This window comes from Sebastes fasciatus, chromosome 9 (genome assembly GCF_043250625.1).
Source record: "Sebastes fasciatus isolate fSebFas1 chromosome 9, fSebFas1.pri, whole genome shotgun sequence".
Lineage (NCBI taxonomy): Eukaryota > Metazoa > Chordata > Actinopteri > Perciformes > Sebastidae > Sebastes > Sebastes fasciatus.
In genome coordinates, this window is record NC_133803.1 from 7,116,727 (window position 1) to 7,142,111 (window position 25,385).

The 25,385-nt window shown below is 41.4% G+C and overlaps 1 protein-coding gene across 4 annotated transcripts in view; it reads left to right on the forward strand.

The window, feature by feature from the left end:
* The window catches only part of ltbp1 (latent transforming growth factor beta binding protein 1), a 108,562-nt gene that overhangs the window by 77,399 nt on the left and 5,778 nt on the right, over nt 1–25,385 (forward strand). For 2 of the 4 annotated variants that reach the window (XM_074645673.1, XM_074645676.1), the window contains 15 exons: nt 1,762–1,784; nt 2,209–2,308; nt 5,530–5,616; nt 6,406–6,531; nt 7,638–7,763; nt 9,753–9,875; nt 10,024–10,149; nt 10,327–10,455; nt 12,616–12,744; nt 17,363–17,500; nt 18,976–19,137; nt 19,727–19,816; nt 20,609–20,737; nt 22,524–22,664; nt 24,909–25,085. In XM_074645673.1, the coding sequence (XP_074501774.1) occupies nt 1,762–1,784; nt 2,209–2,308; nt 5,530–5,616; nt 6,406–6,531; nt 7,638–7,763; nt 9,753–9,875; nt 10,024–10,149; nt 10,327–10,455; nt 12,616–12,744; nt 17,363–17,500; nt 18,976–19,137; nt 19,727–19,816; nt 20,609–20,737; nt 22,524–22,664; nt 24,909–25,085 (1,806 nt within the window). The remainder of the gene's footprint in view (nt 1–1,761; nt 1,785–2,208; nt 2,309–5,529; nt 5,617–6,405; nt 6,532–7,637; nt 7,764–9,752; nt 9,876–10,023; nt 10,150–10,326; nt 10,456–12,615; nt 12,745–17,362; nt 17,501–18,975; nt 19,138–19,726; nt 19,817–20,608; nt 20,738–22,523; nt 22,665–24,908; nt 25,086–25,385) is intronic. The other 2 variants (XM_074645674.1, XM_074645675.1) reach the window with 2 other exon arrangements.

The following is a 25,385-nucleotide window of genomic DNA, read 5'->3' on the forward strand; positions in this document are numbered from 1 at the left end:
TAAAGGCTATAAGACCATCTCCAAGCAGCTTGATGTTCCTGTGACTACAGTTACACATATTATTCAGAAGTTTAAGGTCCACGGGACTGTAGCCAACCTCCCTGGACGTGGCCGCAAGAGGAAAATTGATGACAAATTGAAGAGACGGATAATACGAATGGTAACCAAAGAGCCCAGAACAACTTCCAAAGAGATTAGAGGTGAACTCCAAGGTCAAGGTACATCAGTGTCAGATCGCACCATCCGTCGCTGTTTGAGCCAAAGTGGACTTAATGGAAGACGACCGAGGAGGACACCACTGTTGAAAGCAAATCATAAAAAAGCGAGACTGGAATATGCCAAAATGCATATTGACAAGCCACAAAGCTTCTGGGAGAATGTCCTTTGGACAGATGAGACAAAACTGGAGCTTTTTGGCAAGTCAAATCAGCTCTATGTTTACAGACGCAAAAATGAAGCATACAAAGAAAAGAACACTGTACATACAGTGAAACATGGAGGAGGCTCGGTTATGTTCTGGGGCTGCTTTGCTGCATCTGGCACGGGGTGTCTTGAATCTGTGCCGGGTACAATGAAATCTCAAGACTATCAAGGCATTCTGGAGCGAAATGTGCTGCCCAGTGTCAGAAAGCTTGGTCTCCGTCGCAGGTCATGGGTCCTCCAACAGGATAATGACCCAAAACACAGCTAAAAACACCCAAGAATGGCTAAGAACAAAACATTGGACTGTTCTGAAGTGGCCTTCTATGAGCCCTGATCTAAATCCTATTGAACATCTGTGGAAGGAGCTGAAACATGCAGTCTGGAGAAGGCACCCTTCAAACCTGAGACAGCTAGAGCAGTTTGCTCAAGAGGAGTGGGCCAACATACCTGTCGACAGGTGCAGAAGTCTCATTGAGAGTTACAGAAATCGCTTGTTTGCAGTGATTGCCTCAAAAGGTTGTGCAACTAAATATTAAGTTAAGAGTACCATCATTTTTGTCCAGGCCAGTTTCATTAGTTTGTTTTTTAAAATGATTCTGTTGAACCAAAATTCAAAAGCAATGTCTCATTTTCATTAGTTAATTTTCAATACATTTTTATTTATTATTACTTTTCTCAGTTTCAAGTTATTTCAGTGACCTTTGTGGGTTTTTCTTTCTTTAACGGAAGAGTACCAACAATTTTGCCTACGTCTGTATATACTGAGTTACTCTATACTGTGTTATTTTACTATACTCTCATTGTTATAAATGGGGTGGACAAAATAATGAAAACACTGTTACTAACGCTGAAACTACAGAGGCATCATTATCTGTATCTGTATCTGTTCAACCAACAAATTTATTTGTCGCCAACTGCATTCGGATAGGAGTCCGGACTTGGGCGTGGTTTATACCGGAAGTTACGTTAAATCGGGCAAATGTTATATTTACTAACTTAATATTCATTGGAATGCAATATTTGTGCATTCAAAGCATCAAATTCATTTAATATTTGCATTTAATTATTTCTGAAATTTATATCCACATCCTCATATTATACTTTTCATCTCTCTCTCTCTCTCTCTCTCTCTCTCTCTCTCTCTCTCTCTCTCTCTCTCTCTCTCTCTCTCTCTGTCTGTCTCTGTCTCTCTGTCTCTCTCTCTTTTATTTTTTTATTTTTTTTATATTTAACTAAACTAAGTTTGACTGGGGGACATTCGACAACCACAAACTGAATTTTCCATGAAACCTAAAACTTACATTTCAACATTTTTGTTTCTTTTTTTTCTGTGGTCAGTAGCAACAACTGCACCAGATCAGGTAGGTTGGGCGCTTTAAAAATGTAGAAGCAGTTTGCATGCACACAGCCACTCCACTCAGCCGCTGAGGAGTTGCAGAATCACCTTTGCATGAAGTCAGCAACATTGCTGCATGACTTTGAGCTGGTCCAGCACTGAGCAGTGTTTAAATGTTTGTCCCCCCAAAAAATCCAGACAGATGTCAATGCAGAAGTGACAGGAATTGTTTGTTCTCTGGCTTGCTTGCTGAGCTGTAAATTTTTGCCCTGTTTTTAAATTGCAGTCAGTTGCCATGTAAGCTGAATGCTAATCTGCTTCATAGCACAATGCCTGTATTGCATGACAGAAGCAGTGTGCAAAGCTGAAATAATGGACTGAAAGAAATGCATACAGTGCTCTGTTGATCTTGTCCATTTGGTATTATTGTCTGTGTCTTGTCGTTGAAGGAGCTGGTAGATCCTGTGGTTAGTAATAGGCTAGTTGAACCTATCCTGCCCCAGCTATCTCCGGGTGTATCCACTGTCAAGATCGAGGCAGCCTACCCAGGTGTCTGCTTCACTACCCTTTTAAACTTTGTGGTATGGTTGGCAGTTTAGGACATCTCAGGCACAGCTTGTCAAGCTTAGAGCACTTTGTCAGCATTTAACTCAACTGTACACAAGTTCAACTATAGTTTGTCAGCTCCAGTTGTGCTGTAATGTTAGAATGCTGACATTAGCACACTCATAATTTTAGCAAAAATGTGAGAAAAACACATACACAGAAAAACACATGCTAATTCGTGCTAAAGTGTGTGGAGGTACAGCTAAGAACGACAAAGTGCAGCTCAGACTTCTGAAAGCAGAGATGAGTCTGCTGCTGACAAGATTAGTCTGATGTCCTAAAAAGGCCACCTGTACTGTGATCTTTTTGCACTGGCATTAAATAGGAAAGAAGTAGTTCATTCATTATTTTCTTTATTTAGTATTGCCATTTGTATACCTTCTTGTAGTGTTTTATCATTTCAAGCCACAATTATGTTTTCAGAACAGTGGAACTCCTTTACTGATGGAGCTGCCAATTTTCTGGAGGCTCTGTGATGAGTTTACTCCATATATTCCTTTTTAGTCCTCAGTATTAGATCAAGCCAGCTTGATACTTGATCATAGATTTATATAATTTATAGGATTGTTACTTCTCATGCATACTTTTCAAACAAGAGAAAATCCAACATGTCTGTCGTCCTTCGCCAAATTGGTCTGACAGCCACAAGGGACATCATTTTTCTGCTGCTTGATACGAAAGGAAAATTCGCACGGTTCTCATTTTCCCTGACTAAGCCAGTGTTTCCCATTAATTAGAGTCTAAGTAGGTCTGCCACAGTTTCATAATGAACCGTATATATATTTTTACAATTCTCAACGGGTGAGATCCTTACAGTCTGCCCAGGGGATTCAACTCAGCGAGTCGGGGATGACCACTTGGAGAGGGAGAATTCCCCATGTGGGACCTCTCCTCAGCGCTTGCTGGCACTCGACAGGGACATTTCCTCCGTGGTGGTGTGCCGCGACCGGCACTAAGTTGGCTTGGAAAGGCCCGGGGCGAAGGATCTGGCCTTGAGCTTTACAGCACCCCGAGCACGGGCCTTGCTTACCATGCTTTTTGGGTGTGACTTTTTGACGTGTCATCATCATTTGTATCTATACAACCTATGGGTTTATGATAAATCGCACAAAATTGTTTACAAGAGCACAAAAACACATGCTAATTCGTGCTAAAGTGTGTGGAGGTACAGCTAAGAACGACAAAGTGCAGCTGGTGCACTTTGAGAGCAAAATTGAGTGAAAATTCTTCTATTTTTTCATTTCACAATATACAGTATATTGGAGAAATTATCAGTGCATTTATCGGGGTATCACAGTGCTCAGCTCCCCGGGAAAGTTTATTCTTGGGTGCTGGAAAGGAGGCTCCGACCGATTGTCAAACCCCAGATCCAGGAGGAACAATGCGGACTCCATCCTGGCTGTGGAACAGTGGACCAGCGGGGCTGTTGGAGGGGGCATGGGAGTTTGCCCATCCAGTCTACATGTGTTTTGAACCTACATGTGTCCCCCGGGGGATTCCTGTGGGGGATACTGCAGGAATATGGAGTACTGGGGTCGCTATTGCGAGCCAGGGAGGACCGGTCCTTGTATAACCAAAGTGAGAGCTGTGTCCGTATACTTGGCACAAAGTCAAACACGTTTCCAGTGGGTGTTTGCCCCCGCCAGGGTTGTCCCTTGTTGCCGATCCTGTTCGTGAATTTCATGGACAGAATCTCAATGTGCAGCCGGGGGGGAGGAGAGTGTCCGGTTTGGGGACCTCAAAATTCCATCTCTGCTCTTTGCAGATGATGTGGTTCCATTGGCTTCATCCGACCGTGACCTTCAGCACCCATTGGGGTGGTTTGCAGCAGAGTGTGAAGCGGTCGGGATGAGAGTCAGTACCACCAAGTCTGAGGCCATGGTTCTCTGCCGGAAAATGGTGGATTGCGCCCTCCGGGTTGGGAGTGAGTCACTGCCCCAAGCGAGCTTAAGTATCTCGGGGTCTTGTTCACGAGTGAGCAAAAAATGGAGTAGGAGATGGACAGGCGATTCGGTGCAGCGTCTGCAGTTATGCGGGCGCTATACCGGACCATTGTGGTGAAAAGGGCCGGAAGGCAAAGCCCTTGATTTACCAGTCCATCTACGTTCCAACCCTCACCTATGGTCATGAGCTTCGGGTAGTGACCGAAAGAATGAGATCGCGGATACAAGCGGCTGAAATTAATTTCCTTTTGTAGGGTGGCTGGGCTCAGCCTTAGAGATAGGTTGAGGAGCTCAGACATCCGGAGGAAGCTCGGAATAGAGTCACTGCTCCTTCGTGTTAAAAGGGGCCAGCTGAGGCCGTTCGGGCATCCGATCAGGATGCCTCCTGGACGCCTCCCTTTGGAGGTTTTCTGGGCACGTCCAACTGGTAAGAGGCCCCGGGGTACACCCAGAACACGCCGGAGAGATTATCTCATCTGGCCTGGGAACGCCTCGGGGTCCCCCAGGAAGAGCTGGAAAACGTTGCTGGGGAGAGGGACGTCTGGAATTCCCTGCTAAGCCTGCTGCCCCCGCCACCCGGTCACGGATAAGCGGAAGAAAATGGGTGGATGGATTATCAGCACATTTTCATTCATAAAAACCGCTGCTTATTGAGTGAAGTCAATTTGTCTGTTAAAGATTTTTACACAGGGCAAGGTATTTCAGCCGCTACTTCCTAGCTTGCCAAAAAATTTGGCAGGGACACAGAATCATTTTGGTAACATCCCTGCCTGCCCTTTCATTCAGCACATTCAATCAGAAAAGGTTGGGCAATGGCATCACCAATCCTCCTGAAAAAGCCAGTGAAATTAGTCTATACAAGAGATACATAAACAGGCGGAAGAAAATAAAGTATTGCATTCATAAGGTAACAAACAGGTACGTGCATTGTAATGTAAGCTATTGAGAATGTAAGCTATGCAAACACAATTTTATGACGCTTGTGCAAAAGTAACGAGATGAAAGCATGGAATTACTTTTTTAAAGGAAGACAGGACTGTACAGCAGAAACTCTACACATCCTTTGTTGCAGACTGAAAACTCAAATGTGGAAACGGCACCTAAAAAATATATAATACTAAAAGTAAAAAGAAGTGCCATGTTTGACGCATGTTGACCGAATTAAACATAAACTACATGGAATTAATGTATATTACTGTGTATTTTTTTTTGATTTGCTAGAGGTTGTTGAGAGGAGCTCTCCACCTGCACCAGTAGAGATCCTCCCATCTAACGCAGGCCAGGACATCGCTCCCACCCAGTCAGCAGGTAAGATTAAAGCATTCTTATCTCTGCTCTTTTCTTTTCTCCTCATCTGTTGTGGTATATAGTGCCTTCAAATGAAACTCGTGAGCTCGTATTTACAACGTGGGAAGTTGTGTACACGATATGCTTGGCGTTCAAGTGGTGAAGTCGTGAAGAACACCGCTGCTAAGCAACGGCAATATGGACGCTACTGTCGGCGTCTAGAAGCCACAGAGGCTAACAATTTAGCAAGCTAGCAAGTCGTGAACTCTGAGGTTTCAGAAACTTTCCACTTCCAAGGTCGTGAATACGACAAGAGGGGGGCGTTAATTTAAGAGGGAACATGACCAGTTGATTTATGAAGAGCTGAAACAATACCACATATACAGAGGCTTGCACAGTATCAAGTGGACAAGATGAGTTATTCATTTGGGGGATTGTCTTCACGAGTTGCTGTGGAGAAATCGGCTGAAATGAAGGAAAACAAGGCAACTGGTTGGCTTTGTTAAAATATCGATAAAAAAAATCAATTAATTAAACTAAGGAGGAATCACGTTAATTTAAATTAATTCTGTTCAGTTAATTGCATTGCAGTCACTTTCCCTGTAGTCAATTCCTTGGGGCCCTACACATTGTGAACTTATGGTGCTTTTCTATTAAGCTCTTAACTTGTGGTACATTAACAGTATGTTGTGCTTCCTTGTGGCTCTTTATAGTATTTTATGGGACCCATTACTAGTTCTAAAACTGCTGCTGTATTAATACTCTCTCCTCTCTCTCTCTCTCTCTCTCTCTCTCTCTCTTCTGGCCCAGAGGTGGATGAGTGCCAGATCAACCCTTATATTTGTGGCCAGGGGATTTGTTACAACACAGCTGAGGGTTACACCTGCCACTGTGATGAGGGATACCACCTGGATGACGCCCAAACCACCTGTGTAGGTGAGGAGTCCAGTCCAGTGGTCAAAGCCAGTTATTGAGGTCAAAGGTCATCTTGTGCAAGCCCATTTCAGCAGATCGGAAAAAAATAATAACCAGCTTTGTATGCAGTGTGCAGTGGGAGCAAAACACTGTGATTTTACCTGAAGCTCAGAGCTGTTTTTTTTAACACTTGCAGCATCTCTATCATGCTATGATAATAGCCAGTCCTACAACAAAGATACGACAGTTACTTGGATTTAATTATTGGCCTTTTACAATAGATACAAGCAGCCAATGGCTGTGTGCCCCAACTTACAACGAGCATCGATTGTTCCTGTGACAGTTTAGCTGGTTTCCAACTTACTGGGAACTCAAGTTGTTTGGATTATTGTCCTCTAGACCTTCTCATGTACATTAATGAAGTCATACAGCTCAGGATAAACCCATGGATGACTTGCATTGGAGTGGTCTTTTTTACTCGATTGAATGGCACCCCATTTATTTATTAAAGTTTTATTGTTAATGTGAGGAATTTGTTATGAAACAGTCTCAATTTAATACTGATGCCTCTATATGACTTACATAAGCAAACAAAACCATCAGTGAGAAGATTGGCTATTTCTATATAGTTATACTTAACGCCGATCGGAAGAAATCCTGCAGGTTCACCAGAAACTCTTTCAGCTCAGACTCCAGCAGGGTCTCCGGCAGCAACCAGCCCGCCACGGACAGACCCAGATCTGGCTTTACTGCTGCCTTCGACCTGCAGTCGGAGTTCTGGCGGGAGGTGGAGAGCTCATTGGCCCTAAAAGACATTTTCCTGTGCAAAGTGATTACAAAAAGAATGGCTCTAAAACGATGAATAAATTTTTTGTATTGTTTGTATACCATTCATGTGTGCAGGGAGCCAACATGAAGCCAGCTCAGTAAGAGCAAGACTTGCTTAAGTGGCTCGGCCAGTGAAGGACAGTAGTCCCCATATGTCCCAAAAAATGCTGAAGTGAAATGCTGATTTTTTTTACAACAAAGTGACAAATAGGGGTGTTAGCATCTTCAGCTATAAAGGGGTTAAGCATTGGGTTCCAGTCAATTGTATACTGATGCTGTCCTATCTTGTGTTTGTCCAGATGTAGATGAGTGTTTGGAAAGCCCATCTTTGTGCTTTCACGGTCGCTGCAAGAACACAGAGGGCAGTTTTCTGTGTGTGTGTCAGCAGGGATTCCTCGTCGATGAAGAGGGAACCAATTGTTTTGGTACGTACCCACAGCTCATGCTGCCAAAGCGTATTTTGATGTTTCTTTGAAAGACTCTGTTACATTCACATGATTTTTTTCTGTTTTTCTCACACACACACAATTTCCTATGCATATACAAACACGTATAACATGCGTAAGACGCACCCAGTTTGCAGTTGCAGCAGAAACTGATGTAATGAGTCCTGAATGAGTGTCTGTGGTGCCATTTCATGAAATCATACGATTTAAAAGTCACGTGACAGCATGAACTATGAATACTTTAATGTTTTGAATATTTTTTTTGTAAGTGAGTTGTCTTTTGCTTTTTAGACCAGTGTAATTCATATACCTGGCATTCAGTGGGGAATAATCGAGACTAAAAGTCTAAAGCCTTGCCACTAGTGTCCCTACTGTCTGTATTGTTCATTACTCGCTACCAGGAAAGTAGTGGATGGAACAGTCACTTTTATGATAATCTTCGTCTGAGCTATTATTTTTTCCATATTATTCTTTATTATTTCCATGAAAAAAATGAATCAAGTACTCCTAACTGAGGCAAAATAAACAAGAAAAAAGAAAATAAATAAATGAAGAAATTAAATTGCATTTAGGAGTTGTCAAATTCTGGCCCATCTGTGCTGTCAACCCTGAAACATATTGTCATGGTGGCAACAGGGATAGGACCCAAATGCAGACGATGCAGACGGACTGTTACCATTCAATGATTTATGTCACAAAGCACATGTGAGGGAGTGTTTGATGGATGGATGTATGGACCTATTGACGGATTCACTCCTTCTGCTAGCAGGGCATAAAAATGTATCAGCACAGCACATTTCATATCAAAACAAAATGACACCGCACAACCACAGCTTCTGGCACTGGTCAACACTTGGTCAAACACCTGGTCAAATGCAAGCTCTGCACACTAACAAGTGCATACTAATAGAATTATAAGTCAGTGGAATTTTGGACGAGACCAGTGACCACACTGTTACCAGCGTCTGCACCACCCTCCTCCCTGCTTTGTCCCCCTTACGGGATATAAATTTGAGGCACTCTGTCATTACGTGGTTTCCTGCCATTTCAACGCAGCTTTCCCCACCCACCAAAAGGATACTGAATTAGGGCTGTGAGGGCAAACCTGCATGATGGTTGTTTCCCCAGAGCTGCAATAAAATCTCTTTTCCTCATCTGCAGAGGCTGAGGGATCTTATTATGACTTCTTTGAGAGGTTTATAATGATGTGGCTATGCAACCAAGGTGTCTATTAATAAGATCAATACAAAAACAGTCTCAGGAAGAGGAGGTTTTAGACCTATTTTGGAATCCTAAAACTGAATCCTGAACCTGTCTGCACTGCCTGTCTTTTAAAGTACTTAATTTTGAAAGGGTGAAAACCGCCATTTAGTCAATATATATAGTCAATATTATTTTACCAAGGGGACTTTTGTTGTTTATGCATGCACACTGAAGCTTGATCAAACTGGAGACATTACTTCCTGGCTTTATAAACCTTTTCAGAGTTACCCTGGAGCCGTTGGAGTTCATGATCTGGATCAACAAATTATTGAACTTCAATATTTACTCTACAGTTGATTTTGGTGCCACATAAACAATTTTTAATTATTAAGTACCACTCAACACTGCCATTGTACTGTATATCAATATAATAATAATTATTATTATTCTGCCTGTGTTTACCTGAAGTTTTCAGCCCTTGAACACTGTCTAGCACTCAGGCTATAAACCACAGACCTCACTGCTTCCACAGTGTATGAGAAGACATTGTAGTCAGTTATACAAGCAGCTTATTCGCTATTCTTTCAAATGTTTTTATAGCAGTTAACTTATATGATTTTACCAAAGGCAATTCACTGCTTTTAGCACATTATTTATCTACTGTTAAGCAACTAAAGTGCTGGTCAAAAATGTGAGCGAAATGCATTTGCACGAACCTTTGCATTCTGCTTACGTGACGTATCATTTCATTGTTTTGTGTTTCAGATATAGACGAGTGCCAGGATCAGCAGGTCTGTACCAGGGGCCACTGCCAGAATACTGAAGGCTCCTTTATCTGTCAGTGTGGACCAGGTTTTAGAGTGTCCTCCGCTGGAGACCATTGTGACGGTATGATATATAACACTATCGGTGCTGTATACACATTTAAGGATCATATTACGAACTTATTAAAGCTCAAACTTTTAATAACTTTTCATCACAAAGGTCTGTTTCAACCTAAAAAAAAACACGCTCATAAGACTGATGTATGTTCCAGATGTGGATGAGTGTTTAGAACTATCCAGGCCCTGTGAGACTGTAGGGGAGTGTGTTAACAACATGGGCTCCTACACCTGCACCTGCCCCCAGGGATACCGACAGATCAACGGCACCAGCTGCAGAGGTGAGCGCTGGAGCATGGATACAACCTCTCACCACCAGACCACGACCACACACACACACACACGCACACGCACACGCACACGCGCACACACACACACACACACACACACACACACACACACACACACACACACACACACACACATCTCTCAGTGGATTTCTGTCTCTGTCCTCCCAGATGTTGATGAGTGTGCGGATGAACCAGAGCTCTGTTACCCCCACGGCGAGTGTCTCAACACGGAGGGATCCTATCTGTGTGTGTGTGAGAGCGGATTCACCGTCAACCACGACACGCCCTCCTGTGATGGTAAGACACACACACAGTACATACACACACACACACACACACACACACACACACACACACACACACACACAAACACATGATTGGGGTTTCATTCATTCATTAGAACTTGCTTTTGAAACATAAATATATGTAACTAATTGTTAAATCCCATATACATTTTATTAAAAAATCACATGGGATCATATTTAGGATAAAGCCCTTTGTAGTTTTAATTTAATGGTCTATGTTTAGGGTTGTGAAATTATCAGCATGCTGATAGTGACCCTTAAAGGATAAGGCTGACTTAATTCTGTATTTTTCTTATTTTCAATGAATCCTATGAAAAGATCAAACCCAACAATGTGTTAGTCCCTCAGTACTATATACTGTCTGTGACACTCATCTACAAGCCCTTTGGTTTCTAATACAGAGATGAATCTGGTCACAAATACATAATTTCATTTTTTTTAAAAAGGAGGTAATAGTGCATTTGTTGGGGACTATTTTCAACGGCGGATTAATCCACATTTGGTGCTCGTGAGTGTTTGTGGCAGCAGTACAGTGTATGTGGGATGAGTCAAAATGAATGACAGTGTGTGCGTTAAATTCAATTCAGTTGAATTTATTTTCATATAGCGCCAAATCATAAGAGAAGTTGTAAAGTAATGAAGGGGCATGTCACCCAGTGCAACAGTGTGGCTCACTGATGTGTTATTATGCCTCTGCGCCGGCGCCGTCTGTACGTCCGTCCCACCCATTCTCATGAATGCAATATTTCAGGGACGAAGGAATTTCTTCAAATCTGTCACAAACGTCCACTTGATCTCAAGAATGAACTAATTAGAGTTTGGTGGTTAAATGTTAAGGTCACTGTGACCTCACAAAACTGTTTTTGGCCATAACTCAAGAATTCATTTTCCAATTATGACAATTTCACACAAATGTCTAATAGGATAAAATGATGAAGTGATGACATGTTGGATGTAAGCGGCAACTTGACTGGTTGGCGGAGGCATAAGCCCTTCTAGGGACAGATGTTGCAAAATAGCATCCGCTAAAAGCACTATGATACTTGCATCAGATAGCCGTTTTTAAGTTGTCTATGTACACTGTATCTGTCCCTATCAAATAAACCATGAAATTAAATGCAATATACTTTGATTTATGAGCAAATGTATGCAAAATGAATGCCATTCCCATCAGCTTCAGCTGCAGTTTGTGTTTAGTGCTAGAGGTTACCACAAAGATGATGAACATGATTAACATATACCTGCTAAACATCAGCATGTTAGTATTATCATTGTGAGCACGTTTGTATGCTATGTTAGAAGATAAGATAAGTTCTGCTTCAGTATCAACGCTGAAAAAATGTTTGCAAATGAAAAGAAATGTTAAAGTGATGGTCAATCACTTATTTCTCTTTACTTCCATCCCCTTTTCCTTTGTCATTGTCTGCATCCTTATGTCCATGCCTCCATTTCTACCCTCTATATCACGCATTTTAAACAAGAAAGAAAAATGTGAAAAAAATCTTCAAGTTCTTTCATATATGTGCTGCTCCTATTTTTCCATCATGGCATGAGTCTTGGCCCCTGTGCCAGAGCTGTTTTAATGCCATTTCCTGCCTCAGAAAAAAACAGAGAGAAAGGGAAAGAAATGAGAGGAAAAGAAACAGACGGGAGCCTTTGAGCTGACTGTCTAGACGAGGAGGGATATTTGTTGCTCTGCCTGATTTATGTAAGGGGATGAGTGTGACTCAAGTGTGTTTATGAAACCAGCTCATTTGTGTCTTATTTACCACTTTTTACACCAGCTGCTTCAATTGCAAGGTTATTCTGTTTAATCTACTGCCCTTCAATTTTCACCTTTCATGTCACTTCTTTGATCTGTTTGGAAGGCTTAGGAAAACACAGGATACGTTTTGTGTAATGCCGAGTGTGTGTGTGTTTGTGTGTGTGTATGTGAGTTTCCATCTGGAATTAGCATTTATTTCTGAAACAGATGTTCATACACCATAGTGCAATTTAAAGTGTTTTAAAATGAAAACATCTAAAATAAAATAAGATGTTAGAGAAACAGATAATACAGAGGGAAAGGAAGGAACAAATCACAAAGAAAACAAAAAATCATTCGAGGAAAAAACATGTTGACTTGTCTTGGCTTTGTTTGTTTGTTCACCAGATATTGATGAGTGTGGGCTCAATGAGACACTCTGTGGCCCTCGTGGTTTCTGTGAGAACAGACTGGGTTCCTTCCAATGTCTCTGTGAGCAAGGCTACCAGGAGTCCCAGGATGGCCAAGACTGTGTGGGTAAGTGTTGAGGTTTTGGTATGCATACTGTATATTAAGATGGAAGTATTGTAGTATATTGTTTTATAGTGTATTTGCATGTGAATACAATCAGACCCCCACATAAACTTTAAATTGTATGCTTACAGTCCAGGTCCAGCTTAATGTTTTAGTTTGCAAATAATAGACAGAAAACTGGTAAATGATGTTAATACATTTATTTAAGGACAAACAAGCTGCAAAATTTAACAATACTTCACAGAAAATTAAACACTCCACACCAGCCTCGCATCTATCACTACGTGTTCATTGTCAAATATGATGTTTACATTTGCTGTCTGCAACAAAGAAGTTTCCTCCTCTGATTTTTGGATGTTGGGGTAACTTGCACTAATGAAGCAGCATGTCGCTGTCCGATGAAACACCTGAGATTCACTGTGCCTGGGCAGACAGGAACATAGGTGTCACTAAAGCAACTTTCCAGACATTTTGGTGAAGCTTTGCCCTCTGGTGGTAGGGCTGGCCTGTTCACCCTGCTGCTGTCTGGCAAGAGATACAGAAGTATCCGTTGTCATACCACCAGACTACAGAGCAGCTTCTTTACTCAGACTGTGAGAATCAACTCATCCTCGACACTCCGCCATAAATAACTGACATGTAACTTTCTGTTATGCTGGTTTTGCACACTATCTTTTGCACTACCCTCATTCCCACTGTAAGCAAAGTCTCTCTAGGTATACTGTATATGTATACCTCCAATTAACATGTGGGATGGCTCATCCATAGCAGTTCCTCAAGAGTCTCTATGTTGGGGCTTGGATAGCCATTGGGCCGCGGCTGGAACCACATTGCCAAAGATTGTAACATCACTGCATTTGGGTAAATGGGAACTTTTACTAACGCATCTTCCAAGATATTTTGGTTAGATTTTGATCTCTGGCGGCTGCCCCTGGAGGTGGAATACTGAACGTTACAGTGTTGCTTACACTTATCCTTACACTTCAACAAGCACCATAAATTCCTTTCAGCACGTTCACTTCAACTGATACCTTAACTTCACTTGCTGCTTACACTTAAGGTGACACTTCAGTTTTATGTAGCAGTTCCAAGATTTCAACTTCTTTCAGCAATTCGATCCTAACTGCCACCTCAAGTTCTTTCAGTATGTATGTTTCAACTGCCACTTTGACGTTTTGTAGTGCTTCAACTTCAAAAACAACCTGATTTCCTTTGATATCTTCAACTTGAGCTATTACTGATATTACTGAAAGATGTACCAAAACATTTAAAGAAACTGAAACATTTTAAAAGCAATTTGTGAACAGAAGTGGACATATAATTTTTCTTCATACAGTCTGGACTTTTCTAGTCTAATAATACATCTCAAAAAAGGCCTGGTTTTCTCCTTCGTTGAGGTAAATGAAGGCCCCAACCATTTTTGGAGAATTTAGGGTGTTAACCCTGCTGTGACCTTAGTTGTTTCTCTCAGATAATCATTGAAAGCAACATTGCCAAGCAATGCAGACACACTATCCCAACGAGGAATACATGGAACTAATGTTGAAAATCAGCGGTTTTCCTCAAGTTTGGTTTGGAATGAGTCTGAGCTGATGGGTAATGGCGGTTTCCCCACATTAACTGGGCCTCTGCAGCTCCGATCTAGTGTGCTTTCCTCCAGCAGGAAGGACTGTTGGAGCAGACTTCCCCCTGCTGAACCATGATAGAAAACTTCCCCCACAAAAGGTCTCCCAGTGACTAACCCACCAAAACACACACACACACAGACACATAAAATACAGAACTACCAGTACACTCTTATTCACATACCTCAATACAGTATTTGCTCTATACACACTTACACACACTTCCCATCTGTCCTTTGGCAGTGCTGCTGGGCCCCACAGAAGTTCAGTCCAGCCAGCTGCCTCCTGTTCACTGCCAAACCGTCACTGCGGCTACCACAGATGGACTCACTTACACACACACACAATCCTTGAAAACCAAGAGTGGTGGTGTACCACTAACCATTCAGAATGTGTACAGTCTCTCTGTCTTCCTTCCCCTCCATCTATTCCTTTCCTCTTATCAGCCAACTTTTTTTCTGGTTTCCTCTCTCCTGTTCTTTACTTTTACACTGCTTCATTATCTCTACTCTCTATATCTTTCCTTCTCCTCCTGTGATTTCCCCTTCTCTCTTCTCTCCCATCTCTCTTCTTTCATCCTCTTCATTCTCCCCAAGGAGTCTTTGTAGCAACATTACCAGTTTGACATCTTTATTATTGGGTTTAGCAACTGTAAACTCCAGCAGCTCCAGCAAATGTATTTCTCTGAAACATTGAGCAAACCATCGAGCTACTTTGTCTGAACATTGAGGAAAATGATAATGCCTTCATGGCCAAAGATTTGGCAATATAGCTGATGATTCACACATTTATTTGAAGTTCTTACTCTCTAATCCAAAGAGGTAACAGTGCTACTCCTCCCTTTCACACTTCCCACGTCCCATCGCTCAGCCAAGATGGTGAGAGCACATTGCAAAATATTCTATGCAAACTAGTGTATTAAGTCACTTTGCACCTTCCAGCAACTTCGGTCTACTCTTCTTGGAAGGTCCATTGGAGAAATTATAATTATTAATTGGTCTAGCAGAAGAGATATTGTCACTATCCATGCAGGTCCAAATGAAATGGCTCAGTTGACTTAAGATAAATAAAGCTTGAAATAGAAAAAAAAGATAGTTCAGTAGGGTTCATCTTTGTCCTTTTTCACTATTTCAAAGAATATCATATTTTTTCCCCCTTGCTGTGTGATTCTGCTGTCACAGAGATGGTTTGAAAAGCTCTTGAATGTGTAAATCTGTGTATCTCTAGTGTGTTTAGCTATACTTCACCTCAAGACATCAGGCCAGAGTCCCCTTTACTTGGTCAGACCGCCTTTGCTTCCCATGCCAAACAGAATCAAGTGTGCCAAATATCAAGTCAAATGGATTTTGCTTTGATTTTTCTTCTCTTCAGGTTTCTTACCTCATGGAGTGATCAAGAAACAAATATAATTAGTGAATAATCATAATTCAAAAATACAGTCTTTGATTATTCATCATTTGGTCTGAGTTTTTGTTTGTGAGGATACTTACAGTCCAAATTCATTCTGCAAATGTTGCATCTTTAATGTTGCCACACAGTGACCTACATATTATATCTATGGGCACAATAACCACCGCATGCGGTCGTGTATCAGATTTAGGCTACAATAGCATTTGTTCAATAAGAGCAAATGAATAATCCAAGCAATTATAGTTTGTTGAAATTGTTTATATGACTGGACCAATATAAGACTATTTCAGTCAGAATTCTGCTATATCACATCATAGTGTGTTTGATCACATCTTAGGGTAGATGATGTGAGACCGTAGATGCCTTTTCTTGCAGTGCATTATAACGCATTTCACTAACAAAACATGAGCCCCTGTAATCTGACATCTGCCGTACAAATAGAATACTGAGATATAACTGACCAGTCTAAAGTGTGTAGAAGTGGGTGGTTATTTATTTAATCAAGGTTTAACACAGTGGATGACCATGCATCATGGCACCGTGCTCTGGTGCAGCACTTCTCAAATCTAAAATCAAGGCTGCAGATTCATCACCTACTGGAAGAATCGCCCATTCATTTATAGATCAGTACAGACCGATTGACTGACTGCTACAGCTGTGACGGACACATCTCTTTCAGTTGTCTGACTCCTGCGCATCTGACGTAACAGATGCGCTTCAGTACATCTGTCTACTCTGGCCACGTACCTGTAGAGGTTCGCATTTCACTTGCGCTTTGGGTGGCGTAACCACGATGTAACCATGACCCAAAGTGTTTTTATGTTTCAAATCTATTTTCTTCCTGCGTGAGCACTGCAAAGCAATACTGTGGCTGAACGCATCCAATATTGATGTGCTGCTTTCACTGCACCGACGGCAAAGAGGAGACATGGTGTAAGACTGAATCGCACTGCCGAACACATTAGTCAGCTCTAGGTGACAAAGGGTTTTTGAATGAAAACTCTTCTCCCATCTTTGTGCCATACCAGTCGTGTAAAGTGAATTTAAAGATAAAGAGAATAAGATAAAGAATACCAAAATGTCGGAAGAATTTGTTGTTCTGCCACAAAAACAGAGGCTGTACATTTTGACGTCAAGATGTGCTACTCAACACGCCATTGATACCACATTTAAAATGAATTTGTCCAACAAATGCAACAATAACCAACGTATTAATGTGGAAACTGCTCGGCCAAACGTAATGCATCACTCACTTACTGTAGTCACCCCAACGTATACACAGTATATCATCGCGAAAAATTAATGGATAATGTGTGTAGCTCATTGAAATGCTGGCCCACTAGAGGTGCTAGGTGCTTTGGAACATTTTGGGAGTATTTGGGGCGTATCTGGGGCAGGATGGGGAGAAACATATTTCATGTTTATCTTGTTTCATCCTGTTTGCAACAGCTACTGAACTTGCCCACCTCTTGTCCACTTTGCAAACTTGATGCACAATCATATTATGTCTTGATTGTTAATAGACCAATGACCAGATTAATTCAAAATAACATTTATCAACATGTTCTTGTGTTCCTTCTCCACAGATGTTAATGAGTGTGAGCTGCTGAGCAGCGTGTGTGGAGAAGCCCAGTGTGTGAATGTTGATGGTTCCTTCCACTGCGTGTGTCCCAGCGGCCAGGACTACAACGTCATGATCGCCAAGTGTGAGCCCATCGCCACAGGTGACCCACCTTCAGCTTCTGTACAAATGAAGACATCAGGGTGTTTACATGTTTTTTTTGTCATTTCTCCATACAAGTCAGTAAATTGAGGTACACAAACTTCATACAGTAGTGTAGCATAAATGCATTAAATGATACCTAAATATGTAACGATAATTAATACCTCAAGGGGCTCCAAAATTATGTAATGTTAACACATTCATTGGTACAGAAGGGAAACAGGAAAATTGATTGCCAATAGTTAATTCAGTCTCAATTCTGAAGGTTGCTACTGAGTTCTTGACTCATGTACAGTGATGCTTCATACACACAAACCACATAATCAAGTTTTTTATATTAACTGATTGATTGATTGATTGATTGATTGATTGATTGATTGATTGATTGATTTGTTTATTTGAATGTCCTGCACCATTTCGTGCCCAGCCCGTATGGGTTTACAAGACACTGGACAACAACAAGAAGCCACATGATCAGTCATAACATACAGTTCTACAAATTCATAGAAAGAAAGAAAGAAAGAAAGAAAGAAAATAAGAAAATGTCAAAACATTCAATTTCCCTTTCAAAAAGGTCTTATTATGACGGATACAGTGTTCTTTGTTTTAGTTCCCATGCATTTTATATTAATCTTGGTAAGACAAATATCTCCTCATTAAAGAGCCAACTCAACATATAACCTTCAAACAACCAAAACAGATCCGGGTTCCTCAATTGAACAGATGATTTCTCAAGTCACTGTACATAGGGCAATGGAACATAAAATTAAATTCATCCTCAAACACACCAAGATCATAAAAAAACACAAACGCTGCTCTTCAGGTGTACCTTTGTATCTACCTACTTCAATTGCCAGCTGTAAGGTAGCAGTTCTTAACTGATCACATACCTGTAAGGACCTCTGCCCTCGCTGTAAATTATATTTGATATACGGTTCAGTGTAATAATCCTCTTTGGTTTGAACGTAGATTCTGAGTTTTGGCTTATTCCAAATCTCAACCTTCCATTGTTCCTAATGGAGCTTTAGTAGTTTTTGTTTGACTATATTTAAGTTACACTGCAAATTATTCCTGAAAATGAAATGTAAATCAGAAAGAGAAAATATTGCAGATCCCTCTCTTGACCATGGGTGCTGTGTCCCAGTTAAAGATCTTTTTGTTCAGCCTTTCCTCTGGCAACTGGACCAGGTGGTTCCACAGCCGAACTATTTCACTTCAGAACTTTACACCTTATCTTGCTCTGAATCAGTTGGGAAAATCTCTGATGAGAAATGAAAAACTTCACTGGTACATTCAAAACTTCTATTGTGTGCAATGCAGCTTGAAGAAAGTTTTTTTTTTTTATCTCTCTGGCAGCATTGCACATAAGGAGCACCAAGTATGACAGAAACAACTTGTTGGATTTGAGGCCAACTCGAGGATCAGGTGTTCATTTGTTCTTTCTTCTCTCCCTCTCTTCCTTTATTCATCTTTCAGTGTCATCAGTGGAGCGTAAGGAGTGCTACTATCATCTGAGCAATGAGAACCTGTGTGAGAGTGTGTTGACCAGCCATGTCACCCTGCAGGAGTGTTGCTGCACACTTGGAGCTGGATGGGGTGACAACTGTGAGGTGTATCCCTGTCCTGTCAACGGCACAGGTGGGTAAGGGGAGGAGGAGGAGGAGGAAGAAGTAGAAAAGAAGCTGGACGATAAAACACAGATACACTCTTAGTATCTCAGTATTTTTACTAGACACACCCTTTGGCTATATTTCAGTAACACAGTATACCACAAGATTTTAAAAGCATCATTTTAATACCTTAAGCCAGGTTTCCACCAAGAAGTTCTTATTTTATTCGTGGGACTACTTTTATGGAGTTAATGTGGATTAATGATATAGTTTAGAATTTCAGTTCTTCAAAGCTGGCTTAAAGTTGATCTACAGTTGTGGTCAGAGCAACACATTTTCCAAGTTGACTGAGTGGCCAGTTTAGGACAGTAGTTGGAGAGGGGTGGCAGTAACGGCAGTCTCCAATGATTGCCTTGCAATTGTTCCTAGCCAAGAACGAGTCCATTTCTGTTCTTCTGTATTATTCTGGTAACAAAATGTCAGGAAGCACCTACCATGACCAAACATTCACAGTTTAAGTTTACCTTACAGAATATACTATGCAAACACACACGCAAACACACCTCAGTGCACGATGGACTCTTACCCTCCAAACTTCCATGTTGGTTCCCTTTCAGATCAGCTCAATCAGATGTGTCCATCCGGAAAAGGTTTTATTCCCAATGGAGACGTACTGTATGGAGTCCCCACAGCTGACAGCTACAAAGGTAAAACTAAGCTACTTGTACATGACTTAACCCTCTGAGACCCACTTAGACCCGCTTTTGTCTTTTTTTTTAGGGGAACAGGGGGTCGTTAGGGGGAGATTGCAGGTCAGCAGTATATGTCACATAGACGTCTGAAAGCTGGGAACCTGAAGATTAATTTGAGATGTAGCTCAGCGCTGTGTGTCAATTAATTAATGACTTAATTGTAATTAATATATGAATTAATATTATAATAGATATAATATATATTAGAGTTGGGAGTGAGAACGGGTTGCACGGAGACAACGTTGATCAAAACATTCAATGCAAACACTAAAGCATGTTCTGTGTGGGCGCCCCGGTAGCTCACCTGGTAGGGCTGGCATCCCACGTACCAAGGCTGAGTCCTTACCGCAGCAGCCCGGGGTTAAAAAAACCCCAAAAAAACATGTTCTATATGAAACCACAATTGTCTTTTGTTATTGTTTATAAGGAATTACTTAATTATAAACGTTAACACACTTTGTTTGCTGATATGGTTTCCATGGAAATACATATGGTGTATCTGTTTCCTGGAGCACTATCAGACAGGTGACGCAGAGAGAATGATATGAGGATGATGATATAATGTATCTGTGTCTGTATGCTAATGCTACATTAATGCTACATGGAGATTATACCTAAATATGTTAATGTTACAGCTATCCCACATGGATCCATTGTACTTCTACATAAAGCCACAGTACAGTTACTCCTGGCTCTCCATCGTAACACTTTTAAAGCCAACATAAACTCTCTTCTCTCTGCCTGCAGATGCAGATGAATGTACACTGTTTGGCCATGAGGTGTGTAAAGGAGGCTTCTGTTTGGATACTGTGGGCAGCTACGAGTGTTACTGCAAGACCGGACAGGACTACGACGCTGCCAAACTGGAGTGCAGAGGTCAGGGTGATACACAGCAAACAGAAATGCTATGTGTGTTTTGTCTGTGTATGCATATGTGTGTGTGTGTGTGTGAGAGAAAAAGGTTCCTCCATTGCCTTTGAAAACTTTGCTGATAAATTGCTGTCAAATCTGATGGTGTGTTTGAATGTTCTGCTCTCCCTGCTGCAGCTTAGAAACACCATAACCAGACCAGTGCTGTGCTGATCTGTTACATTAACAACACACCAATCAGACAGGGCAGGGTATAGAGCACAGTAGCTACGGCAGCAGACCAACCACAGGTTGGACTGATGTCTGAACCAGGAGGAATGCACATCTACTTTTAATACCTGTTTGAATTACAGTGTTATATTTTTGCTGCAAAGCTATCAAAAACAGGATTCAGGCTGCAACCTCAAAACGTTTCTGTGGCAGTTTAGTGAATATCTAGAATACTTTCACAGTGCATGGCTTTATAGCCGTTTGTGGAGAATGTGAAAAGGTTATAAATATTTAAATATCCTTCCATTATCTGTAACCGCTTATCCTATTCAGGGTCATGGGGGGGGGGGGGCGCTGATCAAATATGAATCAATATTATGTTACTGTAATGCATATTTCTTTCCTCAAATGTTTTCAGAAACATCTTGTAGTATACTGTTTAGCTGTAAAATGAGACAGTTTTATAAATATAGGTTTTTATCATATTTGCTCAAAGTGATCGATTGCAGATTTTATATTTTAATATTTTATATTTAAGCGTGGGAGTCCATTATTTTTAAACGTTTGTGCATTTTTTCCCCTCCTTTTACTAACGATTGTGGTTGTAGAGTGACAGGAAAAGTGAGGAAAAGAGAGAGGGAGCTTTTTCAACTGGTCCGGAAAAAAACTTAAGTAATTTAGTAACTTAGTAAGTGAACTTTGTGTTTAGATTATTTTGTTAAACTACTATTTTCAAGGTCAAGAATTAACTCTCACTCTAAAATTTGAAGAAAGCACAGATTATAAATCCTAAAAATGCTCAGGAAAAAACTGTGTGTGTGAGGACCGTGAGATGCTGTTGAAAGCTCCAGAAAAACCTAGCAAGTTGACCTTAAAGTATGGGTAAAGCAAAAATACCTGTGTTGTGTTTGTCACACCACAGAAAAATGTGTTATTAACCACCCAGCCAAATTTGAATGATTAAAAAAATCGACAAATATCGATAATTAGGTTTCAAAATCATGAAAAAAAGCAGTATTCGCTTTTTCCTGCTTAAGGCCCTGAAACCCCGGCCAATCGCGGTTGAGGGTGCGGTTGAGGTCTCTGGAGCATGCGCACCAGAGACATCCACCAGTCAGGAAGGTCTTTCATGGTAAATTAAGAGAAGACCAGTGAAGAGTGCTACACATTAAAGCTTTTACCACACAGCTGTGATGAAGGGAAAAAAACTGTAAAAACATTGCAGCAATTACTGCCTGGCACTACAGATGGCAGCAATGGTTAAACAGATGTATCACTTTTTATAATCTTCAACCTGAAAAATGTAATTAACCTAGCATTAAGATGGTTTTCATTCACTGGTGTGTTGATGCTGCAAAAACTGTTTTTGTAGGAGCAAGCATTTGTGAGGAAGTGGGAGTTAAATTGGTTGGCAAGAGTGGGTTTTCGGCACAAGAGGTATTTATAGCTGAATAGTTTGTATGTGTGTGTGTGCGTGTGTTTGTGTGAATGCATTGATCCAAGGCAATGTAGGGCGATGAAGTGCAGCTGACATGAAGAATTAAATCCATTAAATTTCTCTGATTGCTTTTCTTTCCTGTAGACATCAATGAGTGTCTGGATGAGTCAGTGTGTGCTGGTGGACAGTGTTTGAACACAGATGGCTCATACATGTGTTTCTGTACACATCCCATGGTGTTGGACCCCAACAGTAACCGCTGTGTCTTCATTTCTGAGGTGGCTGGTAAGAAAGGCTTTTTTTTATATCCCATGCACACATTCTAAAAATGTCCCTTCAGGAAATTCTTGAACTTGCAAAAAATAACGGAAATTCTTCCAATCCCCATGTTATGTTAGTTTCTGTATTTAGTCTTCGCAATATTTCAGCCAAAAAATTGTCAAACTTTGGCCCCAAAAACAAATTCCTTTCCAATAATTAATACTTTAATTACATGGTTAGACTTGATGTAACACCTCTGGCAGTGCTCACTCCAAGGCTGTGCATCACTCCCTAAAAAATAAAATCTCAGTAAACCATCATAGGCATCATTGCTCTCAGCAGTGGTCCGGTTTCACTGTGCCTGGCCATATCCACCGGCGTTCCGCCAGTAGCCTGGACGCACGGGAAGATGCAAGGGCTTGCCGCTTTAATTATTATTGGGGTCCAAGGACTGTCAGTCCGCGAGGACCTATTGAAACTGTAAGGATTATTGTTTATGACTTTTATTTTTAGAACTTGAGCGCATTTTTGAGGTGCCTTGGCTACAAACAAAGCTATGAAAGTTGGCATATGTCAGACTTCGGTCTCAGGGGTGGCAAATTGCCTCAATAGCGCCCCCCTAACAGTTTTCAAAGTCAAAGCATCTTTTGCAAAAAAACAGGAAGTTGTTGTAACTTTGGCTTACATTAAGCAATCTGCTCCAAATTCCTCATGCGTTATAAGCGTTATAGTGCGTTGAACGCCCTTGCCTTGGCAACACATCATTTGCCATGAAACAGGACGTTTTTTTTCAAGAGCTAGAGATGCTTACAAACTAATGAAACTTGGCATTGACCTTGAATGGTTGAAGTTAGGCATTGACCTGGAATGGTTGAGGTTAGGCATTGACTTCGAATGGTTGAGGTTAGGCATTGACTTCGAATGGTTAAAGGGACTATTTGTAACTTTCAGAAATGCTTCTTAACAGCGACACCTGTGGCCGTGAAATCAACGAAAGTCAGCGTCGAGATCGCGCTTGCTCGCTCTAAATATACCTGAACGAGCATCGCTCAAAACCGTGAGGTGACACACGTCAGCTAAAACCACAATATCACTCTATATTTCAGCTGCTTGGCAGTAATGTTAGCTGACCAGACGAAGGTCTCTCCATGAACATGATTTAGATCTGATCTTAGTGTTGGCTTTTCCTGGGGCTCTGCAGCGTGTCTCCCTGCTCTCTCCGCCCGCAGCCGGAGAGCAGGGAGACACTGGCACCCGGTCGGTAACGAGACGGTAACGTTACTCGCTGAGGAGCTCCGTCACTTCACAAGACACGGGAAACCTCTGTTGGTCTGGAGGAGCTGCAGCATTTATTTCTGCCCAAACGTCCACTGTACATTCACTAGATATTCTCAGAGCTAAACTAACTCTTCTGCAGTGTGGAGTGAGCGCGCGTTCACGTCTAAAGGTGGAGCGAGCTGAGAACGCGCGCTCTGTCTGAGTGAAGGCAGGCAGGCAGAGGAGGAGAGGCAGCGGCCACACGCGAACGCGCATATGCGAGCGCGCATGTGTGGCGACCCGCTACATTTATACACTTAAAAAGCTACAAACAGTCCCTTTAAGGTTAGGCATTGAACTTGAATGGTTGAGGTTATGCATTGACCTGTTATGGTTGAGGTTAGGCATTGACTTCGAATGGTTGAGGTTAGGCATTGACTTCGAATGGTTAAGGTTAGCATTGACCTTGAATAGTTAAGGTTAGGCATTGACTTTGAATGGTTATGGTAAGGTATTGACCTTGAATAGTTAACTTTAGGCATTGATCTGGAATGGTTAAGGTTAGGATAGGTCATCAGGCAGCGAGTCTTGCAAGAGTTTTTGCAAGTTTTTGCAATTTGTGGGTTACCTTCCAGACACGACCCCTTTTTTGTTGTTGTTTGTTTATTATGTTGCCTAATTGTTTAGTTACTTACCGACCAAATCAAATTTCAATATCTTAGTATCACAATCTTAAATGTAAGGCCTACTAAATGTAAATATGTTGAACTTGTCGTACTAACTACCATTGTCACTCGCCTTCCGTACATTTCTAGCCAATACAAATGAATGATGACATGTTGACAAATTGATTCAGTTTATTGCTTTAGCCCAATCATGGAAATTTACTTAATTTATTTGTATTTAGTATAAATCACATTTCAATTAATTGACAAAAACCTATTTCGATGGAAGCAGAGCATATAACTCGCAAGACTGTGTTATGTAGTAATGCGTTGTGTGTGTTTGCAGAGCAACATGAGGCTGTGCAGATAGACTACCTGGGTATCTGCTGGCAGACGTTGACAGAAGCTATGGCGTGCACGCGGCCGCTAGGTCCCAACAGGAAGACCACATACACAGAGTGCTGCTGTCTGTATGGAGAAGCCTGGGGCATGGACTGTGCCCTGTGTCCACCCAGAAACACCGGTACACACTACACAACAACACACACACTGCTCTCATATATGTACTGTTAACGCAGGCTCACGTACATCATGATGTATGTCTATGTGTCTTACATTCTGTTGTACCAGTTGTGTTTGATGAGTAGTGTTTGCCAGCACTGACACAAGGGAACTCACTCATGTAAAGTGGCTGTTGAGCATTTGAGGTGCCAACATGTTTCCATTACAGTGGGCCAATTCTTTTAATTGTAAATGCAATTCTTAGCTCAGAGATGACTGTAAGACACAAAATAAAAAAACTACCAGATGATTTGCTGGAATC